Source organism: Neoarius graeffei, chromosome 7, assembly GCF_027579695.1.
Source record: "Neoarius graeffei isolate fNeoGra1 chromosome 7, fNeoGra1.pri, whole genome shotgun sequence".
Taxonomy (NCBI): domain Eukaryota; kingdom Metazoa; phylum Chordata; class Actinopteri; order Siluriformes; family Ariidae; genus Neoarius; species Neoarius graeffei.
In genome coordinates, this window is record NC_083575.1 from 68,364,192 (window position 1) to 68,385,248 (window position 21,057).

The 21,057-nt window shown below is 41.7% G+C and overlaps 1 protein-coding gene across 1 annotated transcript in view; it reads left to right on the top strand.

Annotated features, from left to right (window-relative positions):
- The window catches only part of bmpr1aa (bone morphogenetic protein receptor, type IAa), a 146,823-nt gene that overhangs the window by 85,463 nt on the left and 40,303 nt on the right, over positions 1–21,057 (top strand). Inside the window, exon 3 of the mRNA XM_060926295.1 lies at positions 8,040–8,324. Coding sequence (XP_060782278.1) covers positions 8,040–8,324 — 285 coding nt within the window. The remainder of the gene's footprint in view (positions 1–8,039; positions 8,325–21,057) is intronic.

Consider the following 21,057-nt stretch of genomic DNA (forward strand, 5'->3'; position numbering starts at 1 on the left):
CCCAGAGAAGTCGACGGCGCTTCTGGACAACAGTTAATACAAGGTTCCCTTCTTGCACAGTAAAGTTTTAACTGGCATTTGTGGCTGTAACTGTGTATTGTAGTGCTTGACAAAGGTTTGCCAAAGTAATCCCGAGCCCATGCGGTTATATCCGCGATAGATGAGTGACGGTTCTCGATGCAGTGCTGTCTGAGGGATTGGAGATCACGGGTGTTCAGCTTAGGCTTGCGCCTTTGCCCTTTACACAATGAAATTCTTCCAGATTCCTTTAATTACTTAATTATGACCTGCACTGTAGAGAGTGAAATATCCAAATCCGTTCATGTCTTTCTTTGAGTAACATTTTGTTTTTAAACACTTCAGTAATTTTCTCACGTATTTGTCAACAAACTCGAGACCCTCGGCCAATCTTTGCTGCTCAAAGACTATAGAGGTGTTCACACGGCAACTTTTACTCCGGTGTAGCACCGGGGCTGCCCCGGTAGAGCGTTCACACGGTACGAAGTTATACCGGTGTAGCTCCTGAAAGCTGCTTAAACCGGTGCAAATCTAACCCTGCTTGGGAGGTGGTTTAAGAAATTTACTCCGGAGTAAATGCTAGTTTGCGGGGCAGCACCGATATAAAATGGGACGTCTGAACGCTACAGGGGTAGACTCGCTACGCGTGAGGAGAGTTGATTACATACGGGCATTGCATAATTTGCATCCTGGTATTTTGCGCTTCCAAAATGGCAAATATCAACAACAGAACTGCGTGTCTTCCAGTGTTGCCAGATTGGGCGGTTTTAAGTGCATTTTGGCGGATTTGAACATATTTTGGGATGGAAAACGTCAGCAGTATCTGGCAACATTGGTGTCTTCATCCACGTTGTTTTCCCGGCGCTTGGTGATGCCATGACAACCGGGAAAAGGAAGTACATTTTCACGCATGCGCATATTTCATTTCCGCATTATTACTATCGTATAGCACGGTTGCAAAAACTGCCGTGTGAACACAAGTGGGGCTGCACCGGTGCTAACACGCTTCTCTCTAGTAAGCAGGTTTGTGACGTGTGAACGCTCCACAAAATTTACACCGGTGTAAGATATATCGCAACAAAATACATCGGTGCAGCATTGATGCAAGTATGTGCCGTGTAAACACCCCTTAAGCTTTTCCTGGATACTGATTTTGCACAAACTCATCATCACAGTCACCTGTTGACATCAAATCATATCGTTTGTACCTCATTTCTAGCCCTAAATTGCCCCGTCCCAACTTTTTTAAATGTGATGCAGGAATGGATGTATATGAACAAATGAAATGAAGTTGACCAGACAAAACATGAAATGGCTTGGGTGCATAGTGTCTGCAATTAAATACAAATCAAAGCAAATTTAGAAATCAGGGGTTTGTTTGTTTGTTTGTTTGTTTGTTTTTGTGCATACTGTCCCAACTGTTTCTGATTTGGGGTTGTAGAAGACACTCCCCCATCCGGTCATGATGCTTGGCAGGTGCCTCAGTAGCGGGATGACCATCTTGTCCCCTTGCCTTGCCTTGAGGAGGCCTACTTTTTGTTCCCTTGTTATCCAGTCAGGGATATGTGAAAATTGGGGCACAGGTCAGAGCTCTTTGTCTCCCTCAGGCAAATCAAAAGTGACAGACACCAGCCCACTCTGCCACTAATTTGTACCCCATCAGCTTAGCTGAGGCTCTGCTCAGAGCCACTAATTGCAGAGAGACACAGAAGTTTACAAGGAACAGACACATCATGTTATTAACGCTGGATAGGGCGAGTGCGAGTAATTGCGGAATATCCTTGAACAAATAGTTTGGGCATTTTATAGTGTTCAAGAATAGCGCCAGTCTGACCAGGGTTATGGGGTCAAGTCTGGAGAACATCAATAACCAGCAATGGGCAGTGATACAAAATAAAGGAGAGACACTGAACAAATTATCCAGTGCAGTCCATAAATGATCAGAGATGGTTTAACTGTCCATGTATGAAAGCGACTTTTTACTTTCTAAGTTTCTTATTCAAGTAAGGTGACTTTCCAGATGGAATCGTGTTGATTTTGTCACTGGAGTAGTTGATGTAAGCTACAAACTGTACTTTCAGTGAAAACCTGATTTTAAATGTCTATATCTTCTCATCTCATCATCTCTAGCCACTTTATCCTTCTACAGGGTCGCAGGCAAGCTGGAGCCTATCCCAGCTGACTACGGGCGAAAGGCGGGGTACACCCTGGACAAGTCGCCAGGTCATCACAGGGCTGACACATAGACACAGACAACCATTCACACTCACATTCACACCTACGCTCAATTTAGAGTCACCAGTTAACCTAACCTGCATGTCTTTGGACTGTGGGGGAAACCGGAGCACCCGGAGGAAACCCACGCGGACACGGGGAGAACATGCAAACTCCGCACAGAAAGGCCCTCACCGGCCACGGGGCTCGAACCCGGACCTTCTTGCTGTGAGGCGACAGCGCTAACCACTACACCACCGTGCCACCCTGTCTGTCTATATCTTATTCTGGATTTTTAAAAAATTGTATTCATGGGCTCCTGAGTGGTGCAACAACATTTGGCAGATTGCAAATCCAAATCCCATAAGTAGGGCTGCTCAATTAAGGAAAAAATAATAATCACAATTATTTCAGTCAATATTGAAATCACGATTATTCAAACGATTTTTTGACACAATGCATTTATTCAGCATTTCTCTTTAAAACAAAAAAAAGCTCTTTGTTATTGATCATTTACGTTCACCTTTCTTTCAAACTGAAAATAAATATAGTCTAGAAAAACGTAAGTTTGCGATGTATAAAACAAAATAAAAATTCTCTTTTGACATAAGACAGAGAAAAACAAATGTACATGGCTGCACGTCTTTGGCTAAATAATATCCGATGGATGCTGTGAGTGCGTTGTGCCTCTCCGAACTCGTGGCATTGTAGAGAGTGGCTGAAATGGATGGCTGCATTGTCTTGCTGGTTGTGGCGGCATCGGCTTTATCTTTTTGCTTGTTTTTTATTGTTTCGTCGTGAATAACTTTATGGCTCAGTTTCAGGTGGTTGAAGAGGTTCGTAGTGTTGCCAAGAGGCGCAGATGCTACCTTATTGCAAATCTTACACACGACGCGCTTCTGTTCCACGTCGGATTCTTCGAATCCAAAGTGATCCCGTATTACAGACGTTTTTCGTCCCTTTTTGTCGACCGACCGACCGATTCTGCCCTCCTTCTGTCATCTTGCGAGCCTACCTCGCGCCAAACAATTCACAATCTCTCCTCCTTTCAGCTGCGTGAGTGGAGAGCCATAGAGAGACACACACTGCTTCCGCCGCGTGAGTGTTTGTCGGCAAGTCCGCGCATGGGCCCGTGGGAAGGAAATGTATTGCGTGTGCGCGTCCCCGACAAATGGCAAAATAATCGTTTCAACTCGATTATACGAATTTTGAGATCGTTTGACACAAAAATCGAAATCATGATCAAAATTCGATTAATTGCACAGCCCTATCCCAAAGTTACCAGAGCCATTTGTGGGAGATGGGAAATGGCAAACCTGACTCCAAAAGTTATTCGAGCCATCTGTGGTTGGGTATACAAAGAGAGGGCAAATTTGACTATACTCTCTGGATGGGAGGGAAGGTGTTACTTTCTTCCCTTTCAGCCAGAGCAACACTAGCCAATTAAGGGGCAGTGTATGGGGAAGGCGGTTTGCCCTGTTTGGTAGTGGCCTCTGTGCCTGTCAGTTCCTGTGAAGGAGCCTGGTCTCTCCACCAGGTAGTTCTTGTAAAGGAAGTGTGCCCATCAGTCCCTTGAAAGGATCTGTGCCCGTTAGTCTCTGTGAAGGAGGCATGGCCTCTGCTCAGCCAGTTCATGAAAAGGATTTATACTCTGTGCCCATCAGTCCCTGTAAAGAAGTCTACTCTGGTCAGTCTCTGTGAAGGAACCATGGCCACTGTGCCAATCAGTCCCTGTAGAGGAGGTGGGATCTCTGTGCCCATCCTTGTGAAGTAGAAGTGGGGGGGAGCTGCAAGTATGGCATTTTTATTTGTGTTGAATGTTTTTTCAATGCACACAATCCTCTCTTCATATAATCAGTACTTAGAGGAACAATCATCATTAGGCTTCATGTATGTAAGCTGAAGTGAGCGGAACTTGTATGAACTGTGTACGGGACAGAAAACCGTTTTGTTAAAAACTGATTTGGCCCGGTTTCTGCAGCGGACACCTCTTTCCTTAGAGTTTCAACAGATCAGGACACAGTTGCCCCTTTTCCACCAAAGCAGTTCCAGGGCTGGTTCGGGGCCAGTGCTTAGTTTGGAACCGGGTTTTCTGTTTCCACTGACAAAGAACTGGCTCTGGGGCCAGAAAAACCGGTTCCAGGCTAGCACCAACTCTCTGCTGGGCCAGAGGAAAGAAGCGCTTACGTCAGCGGGGGGCGGAGTTGTTAAGACCAACAACAATAACAAGACCGCGAAAGGTCGCCATTTTTAAGCGACGAGAAGCTGCAGCTGTACAAACGCGAAGTCATCCATTATTATTATTGTTGTTGCCGCTGCTGCTTCCGTGTTTTTGCTTCGATATTCGCACCAAGGTTTATGCAAACGTAGCGACGTAACTGACGTATACAGCGACGTAATGACGTAGCTCCGCGAGCTATGGAAAAGCAAGCTGGTTCTCAGCTGGCTTGCAAGTTGAACGAGTTGTGAACCAGCACCAGCACTGCAGGGGCTTCAAAGTTTGGGAGAATAGCAGGGTACAAATAATTTACAGCAGGGTGCAAAATAGTAAAATGTCTGCCAGCGGCAGACATGATGCACGCAAAGCGTGCAGGGATATATATATATATATATATATATATATATATATATATATATATATATATATATATATATACACACACACAGTGGGGCAAAAAAGTATTTAGTCAGTCACCAATTGTGTATATATATATATATATATATATATATACACACAGTGGGGCAAAAAAGTATTTAGTCAGTCACCAATTGTGCAAGTTCTCCCACTTAAAAAGATGAGAGAGGCCTGTAATTTTCATCATAGGTATACCTCAACTATGAGCGACAAAATGAGAAAAAAAAAATCCAGAAAATTACATTGTCTGATTTTTAAAGAATTTATTTGCAAATTATGGTGGAAAATAAGTATTTGGTCAATAACAAAAGTTCATCTCAATACTTTGTTATATATCCTTTGTTGGCAATGACAGAGGTCAAACGTTTTCTGTAAGTCTTCACAAGGTTTTCACACACTGTTGCTGGTATTTTGGCCCATTCCTCCATGCAGATCTCCTCTAGAGCAGTGATGTTTTGGGGCTGTCGCTGGGCAACACGGACTTTCAACTCCCTCCAAAGATTTTCTATGGGGTTGAGATCTGGAGACTGGCTAGGCCACTCCAGGACCTTGAAATGCTTCTTACGAAGCCACTCCTTCGTTGCCCGGGCGGTGTGTTTGGGATCATTGTCATGCTGAAAGACCCAGCCACGTTTCATGTTCAATGCCCTTGCTGATGGAAGGAGGTTTTCACTCAATCTCACGATACATGGCCCCATTCATTCTTTCCTTTACACGGATCAGTCGTCCTGGTCCCTTTGCAGAAAAACAGCCCCAAAACATGATGTTTCCACCCCCATGCTTCACAGTAGGTATGGTGTTCTTTGGATGCAACTCAGCATTCTTTCTCCTCCAAACACAACAAGTTGAGTTTTTACCAAAAAGTTCTATTTTGGTTTCATCTGACCATATGACATTCTCCCAGTCCTCTTCTGGGTCATCCAAATGCTCTCTAGCAAACTTCAGACGGGCCTGGACATGTACTGGCTTAAGCAGGGGGACACGTCTGGCACTGCAGGATTTGAGCCCCTGCCGGCGTAGTGTGTTACTGATGGTAGCCTTTGTTACTTTGGTCCCAGCTCTCTGCAGGTCATTCACTAGGTCCCCCTGTGTGGTTCTGAGATTTTTGCTCACGGTTCTTGTAATCATTTTGACCCCACGGGGTGAGATCTTGCGTGGAGCCCCAGATCGAGGGAGATTATCAGTGGTCTTGTATGTCTTCCATTTTCTAATAATTGCTCCCACAATTGATTTCTTCACACCAAGCTGCTTACCTGTTGCAGATTCAGTCTTCCCAGCCTGGTGCAGGTCTACAATTTTGTTTTTGGTGTCCTTTGACAGCTCTTTGGTCTTGGCCATAGTGGAGTTTGGAGTGTGACTGTTTGAGGTTGTGGACAGGTGTCTTTTATACTGATAACGAGTTCAAACAGGTGCCATTAATACAGGTAACGAGTGGAGGACAGAGGAGCCTCTTAAAGAAGTTGTTACAGGTCTGTGAGAGCCAGAAATCTTGCTTGTTTGTAGGTGACCAAATACTTATTTTACCGAGGAATTTACCAATTAATTCATTAAAAATCCTACAATGTGATTTCCTGGATTCTTTCCCCCCATTCTGTCTCTCATAGTTGAAGTGTACCTATGATGAAAATTACAGGCCTCTCTCATCTTTTTAAGTGGGAGAACTTGCACAATTGGTGGCTGACTAAATACTTTTTTGCCCCACTGTGTGTATATATATATATATATATATATATATATATATATATATATATATATATATATATATATATATATGAGCGAGATATGCAAGTACGAATTTTTCATGGGGCAGGATGGTTTGGAACAGGCCATCTAAAATTGGGATAACATTTACCTGGGACGGGTATTTGAGGCGGGTCGTCTAGCTTAAGCTGGATTAGCGTTGTTACGCACGCCAGTGTTTCCCACAGAAATTTTGAAGACTATGGGGGAGGCGCGGGGGTTGTTTTAAAATGGAGTGATATGTTAACTATTAAGTTATTACTGAAAAACTATTGATTAAAAAAACAGACACTGAGAAATGATCCTATAAACAACTTTACCAATATAAAAGATTACCAGGACTACAAAAATGCAGAAAAATAGGCTTTACTTATCCAAATGCTCCTGTTGGTTCAAAAGTTAAAGTGCAGAGAACCTCACAGCACAACATGAAGTTACCTTAAAATATAATATAAATGCCTCAGCTTTCATGTAAGAAAAAAAACTATTAATACTAGTACTGTGTGCAGGCAGTCTCTCCTGAAGACTAAATTAAACAATAATTATAAACTAATAAAATAAATGGCTCAGGCTTCATAGAAGAAAAAAACAATTTGAACAGAATCTCACAGTATGATGCTGAAGCTGCCTAAACGATGGAAAATAAAATACCATTTTGGCAAAAACGTTGGCATCCATTAATTTCTTGTATTAAGTAAAAAAATATATGTTGCCAGGTACTGCTGACATTTTACAGCCCAAAATATGTTCAAAACCCGCCAAAATGCACTTAAAACCGCCCAGATTGGGCGGGAAACCACCCAATCTGGCAACACAGGCGGCAGTAATGGCTGCACTCGTGTCGAGGATGTAAACAGTTGACGCGGCAATGGACATACATGACATAGTGGATGCAATTTACGTTCACAACTTTTTTTTGCTGTCAGAAATATTTAATATTAAATTTTGTGACTCGACTGACAATAGCCAGCGGTATAAGCCATAGCCGGCGATTTGCCGCCGGTGACCGGCTACTTTTGAGACCGTTGGCACTGGCCCCGAACCAGCCCTGGAACTGATTTGGTGGAAAAGGGGTAAGTGAAGGCAAGTTTGGCGATATGAACTGTGTGCATATATGTGCTGCTTGTCTTTAGCATTCTCTCTGTGAAGAGACTGCTTGATCTTATGTGCCTGAGGTTGGTCATTCTCTTGATTCACTTGCGTGGATTTCCATGATGACTGTTGTATATATTAATGTACATTTTTTTTAAATAATAATTGATCATTTCCAAAGCTCAATCTAAGGGTTGTTTTCACTGTACTTCCTGTAGTCGTGACTATGCAGTGTATACAGTGGGTAGTAACTGTAAAAGACATTTGTTTGGCATCTTAGGAGGAATGTGATGTATTCATTTGATTTTTGCATTTTTTTTTTCTTCTTGGTCTTTTTTAGTGTCGTGGCTGAGGGGATCTTGTAAGGACAAAGCTCCTGAGATTCTAGTGAAATTCCACACTCATTGCTCACATCCTCCAGTCATCTGCTTGGGACGCCACTGTTGCTCCTCAGTCTACACTTCTTTGGACAACTCCGTCAGCGCTGGTGGACAGAGGCAGGGACACCTGCGATCCCAAGTGCTTGTCCCAAAAGCGCTAGCAGGCTGTTTGAGAATGACCTGCTTTCACTTATTCACCATTGTTCTGTTTGAAGTCTGCATTCTCCTGCTCTCTCATACTGAAGGTAAGGACGCTCCACTTTTTTTCTTTAATTGACTTGGAGTTCTTGGTAATGGATCAGGATAAAATAGAATATAAAGGGGTGTTCACACGGCAACTTTTACTCCGCTGTAGCACCGGGGCTGACCCAGTAGAGCGTTCACATGGTACAAAGTTATAGCGGTGTAGCCCCTGAAAGCTGCTTAAACCGGTGCAAATCTAACCCTGCTCGGGAGGTGGTTTAAGAAATTTACTCCGGAGTAAATGCGAGTTTGCGGGGCAGCACCGATATAAAATGGGACGTCTGAACGCTACAGGGGTAGACTCGCTACGCGTGAGGAGAGTTGATTACATACGGGCATTGCATAATTTGCATCCTGGTATTTTGCGCTTCCAAAATGGCGAATATCAACAACAACAGAACTGCGTGTCTTCCAGTGTTGCCAGATTGGGCGGTTTTAAGTGCATTTTGGCGGATTTGAACATATTTTGGGCTGGAAAACGTCAGCAGTATCTGGCAACACTGGTGTCTTCATCCACGTTGTTTTCCCGGCGCTTGGTGATGCCATGACAACCGGGAAAAGGAAGTACATTTTCACGCATGCGCATATTTAATTTCCGCATTATTACTATCGTATAGCACGGTCGCAAAAACTGCTGTGTGAACGCAAGTGGGGCTGCACCGGTGCTAACACGCTTCTCTCTAGTAAGCAGGTTTGTGACGTGTGAACGCTCCACAAAATTTACACCGGTGTAAGATATATCGCAACAAAATACATCAGTGCAGCATCGATGCAAATATGTGCCGTGTGAACTAGTCTGGCTAACGCGACAAAGCTCTCCGAGCTATTGGTCTGGCCAAGATATTAAGCCCAACCGTTTCCCAGAGACCGTGGTTGACCCGCCTCCCTGAAATGCCTCAGTTTGCTACTGGTCGAAGCCAGAAAAGGCTGTAATGAAGCTTAAACCAATCACATCACTCTTTCCTCTGACGTATGCGATGCGATGGGGCTAACTGGTAGATTAAACTCTTACCGAAGCCAGTCGGGAGCAAGGCGAAAACGTCCTTCCTTTCAATAAATACCTCCAGGGCTGCTCTTTGCTCCGTTTTCAATGAGAACTTCCCGTTGAATGCTTTCAGTACAGCATCTATGCGTGATAGATGCGGAAGCGTGAATGAAGCGCTTCCGGCATAGATTCTGTAAACAATCTATGGCTTCCGGTCGCAGTTCTACTACGTCACTGCCTTGAACACGCCTCTACCCAGGGCCGTTGGAGATGCTCAAAGTTGATTGGTTCCCGATTTTTCGGGAGCTTGGAAGAGCTGTAGATAGCTTGCCTGGCCAGACTAAGCTCGCAACAGGCCCTCGTGTTGCGTCACACTTAGGATGGGCGGGCCCAGGCTACGTGTGAACACCCCTTAAATATGCTGATTTTAAACTAGAGCCAATGACTGGCCTTTGTCAAAGTAGCAGATTAAACTGGGCAGAGGTGGGAAGTAACGAGGTATAAATACTTAGTTTTCAGGTACCGTATCTGTACTTCTACTTGAGTGTTTATTTTTCTGACAAGTTTTTATTTTACTCTATAATTTAACACAAATGTCTGTACTTTCTACTCCGGACATTTTCAAATCCGGCTTGTTACTTTAGTTTTAATGCATTTGAGGAGAAATATAAATTGATTTTTATGTTGCATCATTGCACGCCTTCCTAATGTCAAGGCCAATTTCAACATAAATGGATGGGCAAATAACACCTAGAAAAGATGACGCTGATTAAACCAGCATAATCTGGCAACCCTGACTCTGAACCAAAGTATGAGCTGCGTTCAAATTCGGCAAACTGAGAAAATGGGCTCTCTATGCACTTTTTTTTTTTTTAATTTGATAACATTTCTGTAAACATATCAAATTGTTTGATTTATAATCTTAATGCTTTAGCTGTATGCGATGTATGCTGTTCAAACAAGTCATTAGCAAGCATGTAAGGATAGCTGTAAGTTGCCGTTATATACAGCTGGGTTGTCGAGGTTGGCATGCTGTACATAGTTAATCAATATTGACTGCACATGCAGGTGGATTATTTATTTGTTGCAAAGTACTTGGTAATTAAAATATTTGCAGTGGCGCACCTTTATACAGTATTTAGTAATTAATTTAAGAAAGTGTAGGTTTGCCTCCTTCCATGCACGTACAGTACCGTTCAAAAGTTTGGGGTCACTTTGAAATGTCCTTATTTTTGAAAGAAAAGCACTGTTCTTTTCAATGAAGATCACTTTAAACTAATCAGAAATCCACTCTATACATTGCTAATGTGGTAAATGACTATTCTCGCTGCAAATGTCTGGTTTTTGGTGCAATATCTCCATAGGTGTATAGAGGCCCATTTCCAGCAACTCTCACTCCAGTGTTCTAATGGTACAATGTGTTTGCTCATTGCCTCAGAAGGCTAATGGATGATTAGAAAACCCTTGTACAATCATGTTAGCACAGCTGAAAACAGTTGAGCTCTTTAGAGAAGCTATAAAACTGACCTTCCTTTGAGCAGATTGAGTTTCTGGAGCATCACATTTGTGGGGTCGATTAAATGCTCAAAATGGCCAGAAAAATGTCTTGACTATATTTTCTATTCATTTTACAACTTATGGTGGGAAATAAAAGTGTGACTTTTCATGGAAAACACAAAATTGTCTGGGTGACCCCAAATTTTTGAACGGTAGTGTACACCGACTCCTGATTATATTATATTTAAGTTATTCCATGAAATCGAGTCGCCGATGAGGCGTGTAGCGCCGCGTTGGCTCTAAGCCATGTATGATGAGTGAGTGGAATAGCTGTTTTTATTCTATCCACATTCACTGGATTTTGAGAAACGGAGCATTTTTATTATTTGCAAATTTTATAAATAAACACTTCATACAAAACGTCCAAAATCATTTCCGCTTAGAATGTAAACAAGCTGGCGAAATGACAGGAGCAATTTGTGAAAAATATGATGATGATTCTTGAAAAAAAAAAAAATGTTCTTGCCATCAAATACTTTTTATTCCATGTTTTGTTGCTTGTATTTTTGGGGGGTTTTGTTTTCAAGTTTTTATTTTGTCCTTGGTTGGTTCAGTAACACGTGCTGCTCTTTTGCTTCTCTCTCTATCTATCTTTTATTTATTTATATTTATATGAGCTGATATCCTAGTAGTTGAGTAGCTAATCAGTACGTGATTGCTTATATTCAGTGAATGTCTCATCTCATTATCTCTAGCCGCTTTATCCTGTTCTACAGGGTCGCAGGCAAGCTGGAGCCTATCCCAGCTGACTACGGGCGAAAGGCGGGGTACACCCTGGACAAGTTGCCAGGTCATCACAGGGCTGACACATAGACACAGACAACCATTCACATTCACACCTACGGTCAATTTAGAGTCACCAGTTAACCTAACCTGCATGTCTTTGGACTGTGGGGGAAACCGGAGCACCCGGAGGAAACCCACGCGGACACGGGGAGAACATGCAAACTCCACACAGAAAGGCCCTCGCCGGCCACGGGGCTCGAACCCGGACCTTCTTGCTGTGAGGCGACAGCGCTAACCACTACACCACCGTGCCGCCTCCAGTGAATGTGAATAGAATAAAATATTTTATTATGTGAGGTTGAGCGAGCTTTGCACAGAACAAGCCACTAGTAGTACTTAAACAGCTACTTTTTACTTTGAGTACATTTCAGAAGACGTACTTTTGTACTTGAGTAAAGTAATTGAATCAGTACTTCTAATTTTACTAGTTTTTTTTTTTTTTATTAAAACATCCTCCAAGTATCTGTGCTTCTGCTTGAGTAAAACGTATGTTTTTGTGAACCTCTGAAACTGGGTGAGGTGTTGTGACGGTAGTGCTGTGCATTCACTGTGATCATGTAGGGCTGACTGTAATTATGATTAATATAAACTTGTCCTTAGATGCCCAGCAGCAACATGAGATGAGTATCATACAATCCTTTTTCTAAAAGATAATCAAATAACACAGGGTTGTCCCAACATAATTGGGTTATCACATGATTCCAAAAGCTATAAGCCAAACAGTTGCCAGTGCAATTATTAGATTTCCAACCGTGTACGTTCAAATTTCACATTAATATTGTATCTGAAGCCGAATACTTTGTTACTTCGAGTTTGCCACTTGCTAATATGAGACAGTTGTAAAAAACCGAGATGCACTTCAAGGCCCTGGTGTTTGGCTTTTTCTCTTCCCCCACCCCCTTGTTTTTTACGATGTGCACTCTGATGTGTGGTGAAACTGATAACGTTGTTTGCTAGAGGGCCATAAAGAGGACATGCCGTGCTGTTGCTTTTGGGAATGCACACCATAACACTCACTAGTTACCATAAACACACCTGGAACTACTGTAAAGATGAACCTGTGGTCCTGATAAAAGCGTTTGAACAGCCTGTGAGGGCCGATTGCGCCCGAGAGCTGTTTAAATGCCCCTGAACAAGATAAGCTGTTATGAACTTGCCTGGGTCTATATTCTGAACCCGAGTCTGTTTACAACAAGAGTTGGTATCTTTGAGTACGAAGGCTGTTGTGTTGCTTCAGGTAAATCGCTCTTGCACTGTTTTTTTTGTGAAAGCTGTCCGTTCTGTAGGCTGGTCCTCAAATAACGTGATTGTTGTGTAATTTCATGTTTCACAAGAACTGAATGGAATGATCTCTTATAGGCTTTGTTTCCTGAAAGTAGCTTTGATTAAAAACGTAATCTATCGACCAGTGAACAGCAAAAGTGAAGAAATACTTTGGAGGGGAAGAAATCCAGACGTACCAGAAGTCATGCAAAAAGCTGCACGATTTCAAGTGTGAAAAATCTCCGTGTAATATGCCTCGGGCCATGTTCGGTGAAGAATAACCCCCACCATTTCTTCTACAGGAAGTTGTTGGGCCGATTGTTGTTGCTTTCTCTTCCTTTTTCTACATTGACCATTTCCTGTATAACGCTGTAAGACCTGCTGCAGGATACGGACATTTCCAGACCATTGTTCTCAGGAAATATTCACTCTTAGTGGTGTTACTCACTTTCAGCTCACTTGATAATGACGGGTTTATGCTCATTCCATGAGAGTGTCGTTATCAGAGGTGGAAAGTAACGAATTACATTTATGCTGCGTTCATGTGCTATGGGAAGATGATATTTTCCAGTTGGGAAGTGGTATTTACCAGTGTGTTGTGTTCACATGCTTTTGTTGTTGTTGACAAATTAAAGATGGTGGACCAGATTCAGAATCAGGCCTGTTATTTGGCTAAAACAATTATAGACTGCCTTGTTCATCAGCTGCAGCAGGAATATGAGTTATCAAAAGTCAAAAGGTAAATAATGCTGAATATTTCCTGATCATGACAAGTAGAGATTTTCTTAACACATTGAATGCCACGCAGTTTTTGGAAATTTGGCTGTAGCCACAATGAGAGTAGCCAGTATCTAGATCATTGTTGGCGTTCTTTGGACAGCCACAGAATATTTTGTATTAGGCTATAATATACATATTATAATAATATACATAACATGACTCGTTTAAAAGGTGAGAGTCAGCTTTCCGTAGGTGAAAACCACTTCTTTCTTGGTTCATAAGCTAGTTTTGTACCGCTCGCCGCCATGTTGAAAAGGTTAAAGTTCATCTCATCTCGGCAACTCGTGTATCAAAATTTTCTACGAGTTGCCCAGTGGAAAATACCACAAGAGGGGGCGTTCATGTGTGCTTTCCATGTCGGCGTTTGGTATTTACCATAATTCCCATAGCACATGAACGCACCATTACTCACGTTACTGTAATCAAGTAGATTTTTTTGTGTAATTTGTAATTTTTTAAGTAGTTTTTGAAATGGGTAATTTTACTTTTACTCAAGTACATTTCGAACCAAGTATTTTACTTCGCTGCATTCGAAAACCGCCCGTTACTGAGTAAAAAAATTAGATGTAGGGAAAAAACAACAATTGGTCTGAACTGAAAGGAAACTGGCGCAGGCGCACGCGCAGAATATCCATATTAGCCTACATGTATGGTTGGATGATGGCTGGTGCCGAGGTAGCCGAGCAAGAGATAGAGGAGGTCATGGAGGAGGTTGAGGATTGCCAAGAAGAGAATTCCCGTGGAACAGGTGCGCCGGACAGCGAGGGAAATCCTTGGCCGTATCTCAGCCAGTACTTTGCATTCAAATGCAAACGAGGCAATAACATAATAAGGCAATGCAAAATGTGCCTGCCCTGCCGTACAGAGCTATCAGTCTACAAAACTAACACATCAAATCTGCGGAAGCATGTGGTGGTACAGTAAGTAGATATGTGCATTTACCTGTGTATCCCAAACGTTATATTTATTGTTTGGTTAAAACCTTCCACTGTTGAGTAAAATGTGCCTTCATTATCAATTCTTTTGGCCGCCTAGCATCCATACTGCTCACTAACGTTTCAAGTGAAGTAGCCTAAATGAAATGAATCACCTCACGTTTACAAATTAGTTTTATCAGAACGACAGTCAGAAATAATACGAGTGCATGGTTTTAGTTGCAATTGGTCTCTCATGAAAAAAATCCTAATTCATGTATAGACTCGCTCCTGGGTTGTTAGCTGTAGCCTAGACTAGAGCTTTGGGAGGTCACTGATAGGCCATCAAAACATTTTCACTGTCTTGGATACTTTGTTTGATTTTGGTTTTATTTTCTTTTTTATTGTGGTGTTTGAGTTGGACCATACAATTCAGAATTTGGCACTTTGCTTAAAAATGTTTCATGGGGTGGTCTCAAAATAGTTTGCACATTACCTCTCGACAGGTTGTAAACATTATGCAGTTAATTTGTCAATTATATTTTCTATATAAGGAAGAGCACAGTGTTACTAAGGAATCGCTTAGCTGTCTTTAAATCGTGAGAGTCCTGGACACTTTGAGTTTGGTTGGTTTACGTTTTGTGTGTGTCATTTAGTAAGTCTGCTTTAGTGGCTTTAATAGATTAGATTAGATTCACTTCATCCCACATCGGGGAAATTTCACGTTTTACAGTAGCAAGAAAATGTCAAACAGATAACAAATAAAACTGAAATACAAATTAGACAAACGAAGGATTAAATACAGAGGGATATTTGTATTATCTACCGTGAAAAAGTATAGAAAAATTGCCTTATTGAGAGGCTCGGAAAAATTGCACATTACAGGTAGACTGTGTGTGTGTGTGTGTGTGTGTGTGTGTGTGTGTGTGTGTGTGTGTGTATATATATATATATATATATATATATATATATATATATATATATATATATATATATATATATAATAACACACACACACACACACACACATATATATATATATATATATATATATATATATATATATATATATATATATATATAAAATATAATATACAAGTATGCATAAAAATAGCAGGTGTTTGTCAGTAAAGAAAAAAATGGATGATAGAAGTTACAAGTTATGCCACCTGTACTTGAAAATGTTTTATGGGGTAGTCCAAACAAAGCTTTATACATTATACTGCCTGAGGTTATTATGTGGACTAATAGTTCATTAAAATAATTTGATTTATGACTTGTCCTTTCTTTTTTTTTACATCAAATGATTGAAAGTAACTAAGTAACTTTTACTTAAAGTACATTTTAAATTCAGTACTTTTTTTACTTTTACCCGAGTAGATTTTTAGATGGGTACTTTTACTTGAGTAGAATTTAAGCAAAGTAAAGATACTTTTACTTAATTACAATTTTTCAGTACTTTTTCCACCTCTGGTCATTATTAATGAGGCAGTCCACTGCGTAGGCTTGCCCATGATATTGGTGTTGGACATATTGGCTAATAATTTAAAATGATTTCAAATTGTATTGTTTTGGTGCAGGAGTGATGGAGATAAATCCCAGGACAAACTGATTTTTCATATTTTCGTGTTACTTTTCCCCCGTCAAGCTTCTGCTTTGTCTGCCACGTTTGTACCCCCCCCCGTGAGTGAATGATGTTTTAATGAGCTGGTGTTTTAGTTTACGAACAGTCTCATTGGTGCTTGTTATTCAATATAAACTGTTAATATTCATTTATTGAGTGACTGACTGATGGCTCATCCCAGCTCCACAGTGTTTTAAATATAGAGCATTTTCACATGACGTCACGACAAACGCAGCCGCCATTTTGGACATGTACTACCAGTAGTTTACCACAGCCAACACTGAGGAATGGCAGCAAAGAAAGTTTTTACTTTCAGCAAGACTTCCATCATGCCACTATATTGTTGTGCACCTGGATGTAGTAACCATCAACAAACAAGGCAAGGTTTATCATTTTATCGGATCCCGACGGAGAAGATGGATAGCGGCCATTAACAGGAAAGATTGGCAGCCCTCAGCATACCAACGCTTGTGTAGTGACCACTTTGTTGGAGGTAAGCCGAATAAAATTAGCCAGAAAAGGCATTACATTGCTGTTAACATTCTGTGGCGGCAAGTGTGTAACCAAATAGGTTAAAATAACCCATTGTAACCTCTTTGTTCTTCTGTAGTAGCTATTGTTGACTAGCTAATGTCAACAACATAGTAGCTAGTATGTTACTGTAGCAATGTTTACGTTCAGTCATTTGGATGACTGTTAAAACCTTTCAGTCTCAAGTTTTTCCTTTACTGTATTTACTAGTTTACTGTAATTATGATCCGGCAGCTATTTACACCGGATCCAGTATAAATAGCTGCCGGAGCCAACGTCCGAGGTTCCGGAGCGCGCGCCGGCTTGCTCCCGGAGTGCTCCGGCCGAGGTTCCGGAGCGCACTCCGGCCGAGGTTCCCCTCAAATTAAGCAGCGCGCTCCGGCTTGCTCCGGAGCAAGCCGGAGCGCACTGCTTAATTTGAGGGGGAGCAAGCCGGAGCGCGCTCCGGAACCTTGGCCGGAGCACTCCTGGAGCAAGCCGGAGCGCGCTCCGGAACCTCGGACGTTGGCGTGTATGTGTATGGCGATGGGTTTTTAACGACATAGGTATACAGATCATGTGGGCCGAAGTCAGGTAAAGACGAGGGCTTGGTGTACTTCCGTACGTCAGTGAACAATCCTGGTGGAAGCAGGTAAACGTCGTTCTCTAAGCCTGCTAACCTCAATTTTTGCAAATACCTCTCCCTCTGCTCGCCCTGTAAATGCCCTACGTCGCTGGATAGTGAAGGTGTTTTCTGCATCTCGCTCCTTTTTCTTTTATGTTTTTCGTTTGTCGCCTTCCTCGCATTCAAACTGATTCGAGCCGAAGTCCACTACATGTCCAAAATGGCGATCGCGTTTACGAAGGTCACGTGACTGAAAAGGGTCTATACGACACTGTTTAGTTTTTAGGGCTCAGACTGATGACAGGTGATGCTTTTGTGCACTTTTCGATCCTTTAAGAGATGGCATTAGTTAACACACTTCTGATGCAGCCATTTCCCCCAAAAAACTTAAATCAACTTATTATTGATCATTTTTATTTATTTTATTTTTTAAAAATCCCTTTTAGTTGCCGCTAGGAGATTGTCGAACTGAATTTCGTTGTGAATTACAAAGACAAAAATCCTTGATCCTTGAAAAACAACCCCTCATTTCAGGCTGCTCTTTAAATCTCTGAAATTTAAAGGTTCTGACTGCAAAGTTGAATTATGGGCAAAATGTTCTATGTCTATAGCTGTTGGAGTTTCAAGATGTTTCACTGCTGCACACACTGTGTATCCTATATGTGAATGTTTTGCTGAGATTAAAAAAAAAAAGCGTCAATTCCGGAGATTGCAGACGCAAGTGAGCAACAAGGTCACATGACCACCATGGGGTGTGTTTGAAGAACAACAACTTTATTCATCACACATACACTTGTGAAATTCCTCTCTGCATTTAACCCATCTGAAGCAGTGAGAACATGCATGCGTGAGCGCGCACACATACCTATAGCAGTAGGTAGCCATGCTACAGCGCCCGGGGAGCATTTTGGGGTTAGGTGCCTCGCTCAAGGGCACCTCAGCCTAAGGCCGGTGTTCTGATAAACTGTCCTACACGTCAGTGCGTCCTACAAAGCCCCACTGCACATGCGCAGAGCACAAAACATCATTTCTTGGAATTGGAACAGATTTTTGTCCTACATCAGCTGTGCTATAAACGGTGCAGATTAACGGCGTGCATTCAATCTTTACTACTTAATCTAACATAATGCTGATTTCTAACCATTGCGTGAGTCTTGCAATACATCTGAAATATCTTTCTGAAATATTGCTGTGAGAGAGAGAGCCTGGTGCGCTGTGTGCCATTTGAGACATCCAAAATGTAATCAGTTTTTGTAAGATTTGGTGCAAATCCGTAAACCTGTTCAAAACAAATAGTTGGCCATCTTGAAGTGTTCCAATAAAATGAAATCATTCAAAATTAGTTGTGGAAGTTTGTTTTCTGTGTGCTGTTGCGTCGCCAGACAAGGAGAACGGCTGGATGACTAGGAGAAAGGTAAAACTCAGTTATTTAACTCGAGTGGAGGTGGAGAAAATGAGTTTAATTCCAGAAATGGTGGACTGACACTTTAAGGCCAAGTTTACATTAGACCGTATCTGTCTCGTTTTCTTCGCGGATGCACTGTCCGTTTACATTAAAACGCCGGGAAACGGGAATCCGCCAGGGTCCACGTATTCAATCCAGATCGTGTCAGCTCCGGTGCTGTGTAAACATTGAGAATACGCGGATACGCTGTGCTGAGCTCTAGCTGGCGTCGTCATTGGACAACGTCACTGTGACATCCACCTTCCTGATTCGCTGGCGTTGGTCATGTGACGCGACTGCTGAAAAACGGTGCGGACTTCCGCCTTGTATCACCTTTCATTAAAGAGTATAAAAGTATGAAAATACTGCAAATACTGATGCAAATACTGCCCATTGTGTAGTTATGATTGTCTTTAGGCTTGCCATCCTTCCACTTGCAAGTGGTAAGTGACGCGCATGCCCGATATGCACTGAGATCACACACACAGCGGCTCAGTCCCGAATCACTGCTCGTGCACTTCACTCGCGCGCTCTGTGAGCTGCGCAGGGCCGGAGTGCGCACCCTCCAGAGGGCACTCGCTGTTCAGGGCGGAGTGATTTGGAGCGCAGGATGCCTGCGGAGCCGAGCGTATCCGCGTATTGGTGTTGCTGTGTGCACACTAATCGTTTTAAAAACGTTAATCTGATGATCCGCTGATACGGTCTAATGTAAACCCCACCTAAGTGAAATGTTATGCTTCTCTGGGTTGGATGTGTTAAATGAAAGTAAGCTTTTAAAAAAGTTATTGACTGAGTGAAAACTGTATTGATGCTCCAGTTGTTATGCCGTTTTATGTCTTGCAATAAAAATAACATTATATTTAATTACATTATATTGTAAGTGAGACATTAATTGTTCAAGTTGCTGATACTTACAAACTATAAGTAAGGTGTAGATTCTGCAAGTAAACCTTACAATCAGGAATTAGGTCCCCATTACACAGCTGAAAGTAAGAGAAACCCATTTAACACCAGTAAACACAACTTTGCTCCAAGTAACCTTTACTACTTGGTATGAAGTAAACATTACTAGTTGGTTTTAAGCAACCTCAACATTCAAGTTCCAAGTAAGGATAACAAATATTTTCAGTGGAGATTACTTTTAAACGTAAAGATAACTTGAAAGAGAAGTTATATTACTTCATTTATTTGAGGCAACGAGTTTCCACCTTTTTTCAAGTAAGCTTAACTTGTTCTTTTTTACAGTGAGTGTCGTATATTCTAGTGGGGTCATTTGAATTGTCAAAACGTCCTACATTCATATGTTAAAGGATAAGGCAACTTTTGTACAGTGTGTGTAATAGGAGAAAAACATATACGTAATCAATTCCGTTAATTATTTCCATTATATATCGAACATGAAAAAATATTTTTAACTTTGAAATCATGAATTGACACAGAGGAGCCGAAGTTGGAGGAGTCAGCCATTTTGAGATTGTGGGCAACTATAAACCAATCAGAATCTTTCGTTAATGCTCCTCCCTCTGATCTGTGACGTCACTGAGCCCATGAAAACAGTGTTTACAAGCAGATCACTGTGATTAGGAGTCCCGGCGGGTGGCTTGTATTCGATTCGTTTATATCCCGACCTTGTCAGTTGTCAGATTTATGTTCATGGACCCGGTAAGCTGGTAAATAATATTTATTTATTTTTTTCTTTACCAAATTCTAACAGAAAACGAGAGCGCCCGAAAGGGAAAACCGAGCCGAGCCGCTTCACGCATGCGCAGTAGGCTTGGCAGGACAAATCCAAATAGGAGTCATTCAGGATTCAGCCATGTTTTTGCTCCGTGTTTTTACTCGACCAAAGTTATACAGTATTATGAGCTTTAAGTTGCATAAATAAAACCATTTGGTGAAACTTTGAAGAAGAGATTGTACTGGTTTTTTACCTTATTACCATGAAGCACTGAAGAGTTCTTTTCAGTGGTGGGCCGCATGACGTCACGCAGTAGATCAATATGGCGGAACGCATCTTCGCTGAGCTCAACGAAAGCCCATATTATTAAAGGTTAAAAGATACTGTTATGCGTAGTGGATGTTCATTATGTCTAACTATTACAGATATTTTAAATTCATTTCTTAGACAAGGATTTTTTTTTTCTTTTTTTTTTTAAGCTTGTTACCTCGTTAACAGTTTCGGCGAGAATCTCCCGCCTTCTTCAGAAACAGTCACCAGATGTCGAGTGGTGACGTGCCTTATCAGCT